The sequence below is a fragment of the Otolemur garnettii genome, unplaced genomic scaffold, assembly GCF_000181295.1.
Source record: "Otolemur garnettii isolate 467f Iridium unplaced genomic scaffold, OtoGar3 scaffold00245, whole genome shotgun sequence".
Classification (NCBI taxonomy): Eukaryota; Metazoa; Chordata; class Mammalia; order Primates; family Galagidae; genus Otolemur; species Otolemur garnettii.
The window spans coordinates 632341-640401 of NW_003852640.1; the positions used below are offsets into that span (position 1 = coordinate 632341).

General features: G+C 56.4%; 1 protein-coding gene across 9 annotated transcripts in view; it reads right to left on the reverse strand.

The window, feature by feature from the left end:
• MROH1 (maestro heat like repeat family member 1) overlaps nt 1–8061 on the reverse strand; it is a 70035-nt gene that overhangs the window by 1025 nt on the left and 60949 nt on the right. For all 9 annotated transcript variants that reach the window (XM_012813090.2, XM_023508367.1, XM_023508368.1 and 6 more), the window contains 8 exons: nt 4964–5129; nt 4239–4435; nt 1620–1757; nt 1338–1452; nt 861–1007; nt 582–770; nt 223–378; nt 20–154 (listed from right to left, as the gene is read on the reverse strand). In XM_012813090.2, the coding sequence (XP_012668544.1) occupies nt 20–154; nt 223–378; nt 582–770; nt 861–1007; nt 1338–1452; nt 1620–1757; nt 4239–4435; nt 4964–5129 (1243 nt within the window). The remainder of the gene's footprint in view (nt 1–19; nt 155–222; nt 379–581; nt 771–860; nt 1008–1337; nt 1453–1619; nt 1758–4238; nt 4436–4963; nt 5130–8061) is intronic.

Below are 8061 nucleotides of genomic sequence, written 5' to 3' on the forward strand. Positions count from 1 at the left end.
CCCCCCCCCCAGGCCTCACCAGGTGTTTGCAGGTAGCATTGAGAAATTCTCCGTAGTGCAGGCCCCGGCCGTCCTGCAGATGCCTCTGAAAGGTGCCTGACAGCTCCTCACACTCTAGGTTAGGGCTGCTCATGCACAGGGCAAACTTGCAGGCCTGGGGAACATAGAGGTGAGACCCAGCCGGACAGGGCCACCCCAACCTCACCCCTACTGGCTACTTACACTGGCCACGGGGGTTTGGGGGTCCTGCAGGTGCAGCAGCAGGGGCACTAGCCCACTGACCACCTGCTCCAGGAAGACATCCTCACAGTCACCATGGCAGGCCTCATTCAGGTGCCCAAAAAGGCAGATAGATGCTGTGCGGACCTCCGTTTTCTCCTGGGGTAGGGGGGAGGCATCACCTAGGCTATACCCACCCCACACCTACCTCATGCCATAGATGGTGATGCTCGTGCCAGGATGGGCCAGAGACAGAAAGGCTGGCAAGAGAAGACCCCTGGGGTGGGGGCTGCCAGGCCAAGGATCTCAAGTCCACCATGCAGACCCACAGTGAAGATGTCCCCACCCATAGCCCCACATACACTGTCAAAGAAGGGCCGCACACGGATGGTGATGTGCAGGAGCACAGGGTGAAGGTCCCGGGGTTCTACCAGGGGCAGCAGCCGCATAAGGCCAGCCATGGCTTCCAGGGCCACCAGGCTGTGCAGGTCGTCCCCATCATCCAGTCCCCCAATCATGGCTGTCAGGAGCTGGGGGCCACGGGCCCGCACCTAGGGAGGCCAGCGCTTAGCCTGGGCTCCAGAGCTGCTGGCACTGCCCACACCAGGTCTGGGTTCCAGGGGCCAGGTGGCCAGCCACACCTTCTCAGGGGATCCTGAAGCCAGATTGGCTAGACCTCGGAGCACCAGGCGCCGGACACTGGTGCAGGGGTCCTTCTGCCGGGCCACCAGGCTGTCCAGCAATGACTCCAGAAGCATGAGGTCGTTGACTACGTTGCTGCTGAGCAGCTGGAGAGAGAGGTGTGAGACTGGCTCCCACTGGCCTCACTCCTCACCCCTGCCTAGTTCTGGCCACACAACCCCAGGGGGCTCTCAGCACATCAGCCCCTGGGGCCAAGGCAGCTGCTACCCATGAGCCTTGAGGTCCTGGCTGTGGGCCTATCCCCGAGTGCCCTGCAGGGCTTCAGGCCAGCACAGGCTGCTGACAGCCTGGGGCCTCACTGGGCACAGTAAGGGTGTCCCCAAGCAGGCTCTGAGCATGGGGGAGACTTTCTACCACCTGCCCTGCTTGACCCTACAGTCAAAGGTATCTACCTGGCCTCCCTCCCAAGGCCCTACCTCAGCTAGGAAGGCCGTGGAGGTGATCCTCTGGATCTCATATGGACTGTTCTGGGTGCAGATGAGTGCCTTCGTCACCAGGGGCAGCCGGGGACCCGCACACTTGGCCATGGCACTATTGGGGAGCACCAAGGCTGCAGGGGCTGGAGCTGCCTGCCCACACACCCACCCTGCAGGGACAGCCCAGCTCCTCCCATATTATACTGGGAATCCCTTGAATAGGATCCAGCCTCAGCAGGAGCCCAGCCAACACTGCCACTACAGTGGGCAGGGCCCACTCACGTGGCCAGCCGGGTGGTCCCCTCCTCATGCCCGGATGAGGTCCTGAGCAGCTCCCAGCCACCTTCCAGCTCCACACCCTGCACCACACCTTCACTGCCGCCTCGGAGCAGCACAGCCTGCAGGGCATCCACTGCACAGCTGCGGGAAGCAGGAGGCAGGGCTGTGGCCTACACACCCACGTGCACATGCACACTTGGGGAAAACCCTGGGTGCTGGGCCTGCCCTGCAGAGCTAAAGGCTGCATCTCCTGAGTACTGGGCCTGCTCCCACTCAGACGCTCTGAACATTCCCCCAGGAAGTCTCAGTGCCCTCAGGTCCAAAGGCAGGCCGGACTCCCAACCCACTTTCAAGTGTCGAATGATGATGTCCTTGTTCAGTGCGGTTGTGCCCACAAAAATGTATACAGCCAGGTCAGTGTCTGCCTCAGGAGACTGCCACCCCTTCAGAACCCTGCCAGTTGGGCACCTCATTCCCTCATAGGAGGCAGGAGGGCCAGGGGCTGGCAGGAAATGAGGCTCTTGCCAAACTGGATTCAGTGTCCACCTACTGCTCTGGGAAGCCCTTCCTGGCTCAGGCAGTGGTACTGGGGTTGCAGTGCCCAATAGGCAAGGTCTAGCAGGAAGGAGAGCACTGCCCATCCCTGGCACCAGATGAGCCCCTCATGTGGAAGCCTCTGGCCCACTCAAGCCCCTTCCTTGGCTCTGCCACCCCAGATGCCCATGATGGTCCTTAGACCTACCCCACTCTCCAGCCTGCCCTCCCTGGACACAGAGCTTCTGGTCTGAGGTGGACACCCACAGAGGCACATGCCAACCTGCTGTGAGGTACCAACTGTGGCCACGATGAGTGTGTCCACTGCACCCATTGGTCACCTGTCAGACATCAGGCACCACAGATCCTCTCCCCATGACAGGCTCTTTGGACCATGAGAGCCTTCATAGCATGGCCCCACTGTGCAGGGCCTATGGGGGTGCCAGGTCAGCACAAGCTGGGTCCAGAGCCCAGGAGGGAACTGCTGAGGCCTGCTACATGTGGATTGTGCAGATAGGATCCCATGGTGGGCACAGAAGCATGAATTAGGCTGGTGTGGGATCCAGTGCCTGAGGGCCCATGAGACATTGGGTGGGGCCAGCCCTTCAGGAGAAAGGTGCTGGGCAGTGCAGAGGGGTAGGTGCCCAGGGGTCCTGGCACCCCAGGAAGCAGATCCCTGGGCCTGACAGTCCTCTACGAGCATTCACAGCCCCTTCCTCCGCGCCTGCAGCTCCCGAGGAGTCCTTTGGTTCTAGAGGAGGTTCTGGTCTGTAAGCCCAGGTGGCATGGACGCTGAGGGGGCTTCTGCCCCTGGAAACGGAAGAAGGGCCACGCCAGTCACTGTGGTTACTGGGGCAGCAGCCATAGCACAGCCCACAAGAGGAGGTGCAGGGCTGAGTGAAGTGGTTTTAGGGGTGCTGGTGTAGTCAAAACCAGAGCACAGCTCTGCTGACCAGCACCACCCCCTGCTCAAGGCCTCACAGCCTGTAGGGCGCTATCTGGACCAGAGGCTGCACTGCAGGCTGCAAACAGTGCACTTAGCATCCGAAGCCCACATGGCAGATCCAGGAGAAGGGCATGTTTGGCTAAGGAGTATTAACAACTAAAATGAGAGTACCTTTCTTGCCTGTCTGCTTAGAACACTGAAGGAGATGGCATTAGCCAGGATCTGCAACCAGCTTCAACAGGGGTGGCCCGTGGCCCCCAAACTGAGGAGCTGACCCCCAGCATGCCAGGCTGGTGGCCACCCGGTCTGTAAGGAGCTGTGCAGCCCTGGTCCCTGGCCTCTACTGGAGCTTTTGAGCCACTCCCAATAGCCCTGTGATGGTGGCAGTGAGGGGTGGAGGGGTAAAGCAAAGTAATGCCCCCATATGTCTCTGGCCAGACTCAGATGCCTGTGTAAATGTGGCATGGTGGTCCCCGAGGTTCCTGTCACTCAGGTTCATAGGGCCAAAGGCACCATCAGGCCTGTCTGGGTGTCAGTTTACACCATGCCCGGGTGCTACGTAGAGCTCAAAGGTCCCCATGCTGGCTTAAGAATGGCCCCAGAAACCAGGCGTGGCAGGCAGGTGCCATACCCTCACCTCTCAGCAAACAGCTCCACTTTTCCCACCCCAGGACTTCTGCCTTAGACCCCAATGAAAGTGGGGAGAGAAGGACTGGGGACTCCCTGGGGAGGCCTGGAGCATCTCAGCAATTCAGCGGCTCTGGGCTTGTAGCCCATGCAAGACCACCATGTGGTCAGCCCAACCCAAACTCTAAGGACCCTCCCACAGTTCCACCCTCCAAGAGGAGACACTACCTGTGGCCAGCACCTCACCCACCTGCCCTAGGGAACCAGCAGATGGGGAGACCTTTGCTCACAGCACGTCCATGGCATACCACTGACCACCAGCCCCCCACTGGGGCACAGGGAAACCCCCAGAAGCAGATTCACTCCTGGGTTCCCCACACTATATCTGCCACGGGTTCTTACATGTCCTCTCCTTCAGGGCTAGTAGCTGGTGACCAGCCCTCCATCCCTGCATTGGGCACCAGGCACACCAGCTGCTACAGCCAGCACCAGGCGGGAGAAGTGGACCCAGTTACCTGCAGGGCTCAAGGCTCCGGGTGGCCGTGGGCAGGCTGGTAGCCCGCCTCTCCTTGGCTTCTAGGTTCCGTGGCAATTGGACGCCCAGCATGCAGCTGACACGCAGCAGTAGTGCCACAAACAGCTGTGGGTAAAGCTCGAGCACCGCAGGCCCTGATGCCGGGGCAGACACGACCTCATGCAATGCGCAGGTGGCCTAGGGAGAAGCCACCATGGGACTCCAGGACCAAACATCCAGCCTCTTACGTACTGCAGGGGTCCTGGCCCTTTTTGGCTTTTTGTTGTTGTTGTTGCGGTTTGTCCGGGGCTGGGTTTGAACCCGCCACCCTCGGTATACGGGGCCGGCGCCCTACTCACTGAGCCATAGGCACCTCCCAGGGTCCTGGCCCTTGGGCCAGGCTGGGGCAGGAGTGGCTCAGCCTCTGGACGGCCTCAGACCCTGTGCTCTCAACTCCTCAGGAGGGGTTCTCACAGCCAGTTTACTGCTTCAACATTGCCAAGCTGAGTTTATGTTTTTTTCCACAGGATAAAATGTGATCTCCCTTGGGGTCTAACACCTGTGAGGCCTTTACAAGCTGGGTCTCAGCACTCACACCTGTGCCCCATGCAGAAGCCAGGTGCCTGCAGGGCAGAGCACAGGCCACCTTGTGGGGGCTCACCCTGGCACCTGGGCAGCTGAGGGCAGGGACGATGTGTCAGGGTGGCCCGTAGGGCTCCCACTCACCGATAGGGGTAGCAGTGTGGCCACGCGGTCAGGAGTGCTGCCCAGCAGGAAGGTTCGGTTCTCCTTGAATGGGACATCTCTGCTCACCCTCTCTAGGAGCAGCCGCAGGACTTGGGTGGCAAGGCTGGGCTCCACAGCCAGAGCCCGCCACAGCAGGCAGGTATGGCTGGAGCAGAGCAGGAGGAAGATCACCACAGTTACACTGCTTGCCACAGCATAATGCCCACCTCCTTGGGTGATGGCCTCTGGCTCCACACACTCAGAAAAGCCCACAGACTTAGCTGCATCAAGGTGGGAAATGGTTGACTTTGGGCCAGAACTCACCCCGACTCTAAGACTCTGTAAACAGCTGGCAAAAAGGGACAGCAAAAAACATCTGGGCCTCAACACAGGGCCTGAAGCAAGATGGGGGTCCCCAGGGAGTTGCCAGAAGGCAGCAATAAGCTTCTCTGGAGGAAGCAGCACACGCAGGGCATTAGCCCACCAGGGAGGATGGACACACTGCTTGGGGACACCAGAACTGGCTACTCTCGTGGCTCTCAGAGCTCAATGACAGCTTCAGAATAACTGCTGGGCACTGAAACTCCTAAGAACAGAGAAATTTATGAGAACCAAATAACACTTTTAGAAATGAGACACTCTTGCACTCAGCAGACATATTTGGAGTCTACTGGGATATGGCAGAAGAGGAAAATAGTGAATTGGAGATAAATCAAAGAAACTACTCAGAACCCAGCACAGTGAATAAGATGGAAATCTGCAAGACAGCGTTAGAGATGGGGAGGACTGAATGGAAAGGTCTAACTGTATGTTCAAGTGGTGAACATACAGAAGTAGTGAAAGATAACACCTGAAAAGGAGAAGGCAGAGAATTTTCCGAACTGATGAAAGATACTAACTACAGACTCAAGAAGCCTAGCAGTTACCTAGCAGAATACATAAAAAGGACTCTCCACTTCCAACACGAAGTTCACAAAGAGGACAGTGACTTGTGCCAACTTCTTAAGAGCAGCAGTGGACACCATGATACCTTGTCTCATGTGCACTTAAGAAAATGTAAACTGGGTGCAGTGGCTCATGCCTATAATCCCAGCACTCTGGGAGGCCAAGGTGGGAGGATTGTCTGAGACCAGCCTGAGCAAAGTGAAACCCTGTCTCTAAAAAAAAGAATAAAAAAAAAATAGCTGGGCATTGTGGCAGGCGCCTGAGTCCCAGCTATTTGGGAGGCTGAGGCAAGAGGATCACTGAAGCTCAAGAGTTGGAAGTTGCTGCGAGCTGTGACACCATAGCACTCTACCCAGGGGGACAGAGACTCTGTCTCAAAAAAATAAAATAAAGGAAGGAAAAAAAATGCAAACTAGAAGGGGAAACTCTGCAGAAATAATACTCCTGGACAACCAAATGGACATTTTCAGTAAACAAACCTGGAGCATCTGTCATCAGCTCACACTCACTGAGGAAATTCTGGACAGTGACTTTCAGGAAAGAAAAGTGGGGGAGGCAGAGAGGTCAGGGTGGAGAGCGTAGGGCTCATGGTGATGTGGACAGGTGCACACAATGGCTAGAAGCAAAGCACAGGGGCTGAGGTGGACGTGGCAGCAGCACTGAGGCTCCTACCTATGCCCAACACAGGGCCAGGCAATAAGTAGCTGGGGCTCCACGGACCATGTGGCTGCTATAGTGTGACAGCAGCCAGGAAAGGAACGGGAGTGGCCATTTCAGTGAGATTTCGCTAGCACACTGAAATTTGAATTTCCTATCATTTCTATGTCATGAAATATTATTCTTGGTCTTCTCTCAACATTCTAAACGTAGAGCCTGCCCCCCGCCCACAGGGGTTGCATGGCCCCGGCTGAGGGTGCCAACTCTTGACCTCATGAATTATGCATGTTCACAGAGACCAATGTTTTCCCCAACAACATACATAGGGCAGGCAAAGCAGTGCTGTCCTCAGCTGTCCTAAACGACCCACCTCCATCACCTGGAGCTGGGTGAGTGAGCCATGCAGTTACATGTACCCTACATGGTGCTGAAGAGGGTCCCCCTGCATGCCTCAACAACAGCACACCATAAGATTCCATGTAACCCATTACCCAACACTCAGGTTTGGGTGGAACCTGCCTGCCTCTGGCAAAGAGGCAGGTAGGGAGGGGCATGGAAGGCTGGGCCAGGACTCCTTCTCTGCCTTGTGTGTGACCACAAAAATGAAATAAAGACTGAACAAGAGCAAAGTGGCCAGTGTGTGGGAAGATTCAACCAGATGCTGACTGTGTGACAGTGGCAGCAATGGCCCAGCACCAGACACAGTGCCACATGAACCCCGGGTCCTCAAGAGGGGAAAGTCTCAGAGAAAAGAAACTTGCAAACTACTCGAGTAGAAAAATGAAATGATGAGAGACTGTCAGCCTAAAAAAGATCAGAAAGATTGTTAAATGCAGAGGAGATGAGATGAAAGGACAAGGCAAAAAACAAGAGCAGATTTAATCCCACTGTATCAGTCACAAAGCACAGCTATTTATTATTTAAAAGGAACATGTCTAAAATATAAAAATAGAAAGGCCAGGCCAGGCACGGTGGTTCACACCTATAATTCCAGCACTCTGAGAGGCTGAGGAGGGTGGATTGCTTGAGTTCAGGATTTCGAGACCAGCCTGAGCAACAGTGAGACCCTATCTCTAATAAAAATAGAAAAACTGGGTGTTGTGGTGAGCGCCTGTAGTCCCAGTGACCTGGGGAGGCTGAGGCAGGAGGATCACTTGAACCTAGGAGTTTGAGGCTGCTGTGAGCTATGACGCTACAGCCTTTACCTGGGGCGATACAGTGGGACTGTCTCAAAACAAAACCAGGGTGGCACCTGTGGCTCAAGGGTAGGGTGCTGGCTCTATATACCAGAGGTGGTGGGTTCAAGCCCAGCCCTGGTCAAAAACTGCAAAAAAGGCTTGGCACCTATAGCTCAACCGGCTAAGGCGCCAGCCACGTACACCTAAGGTGGCGGGTTCGAATCCCCAGCCCGGACCGCCAAACAACGACGGCTGCAACCAAAAAATAGCCGGGCGTTGTGGCGGGCACCTGTAGTCCCAGCTACTTGGGAGGCTGAG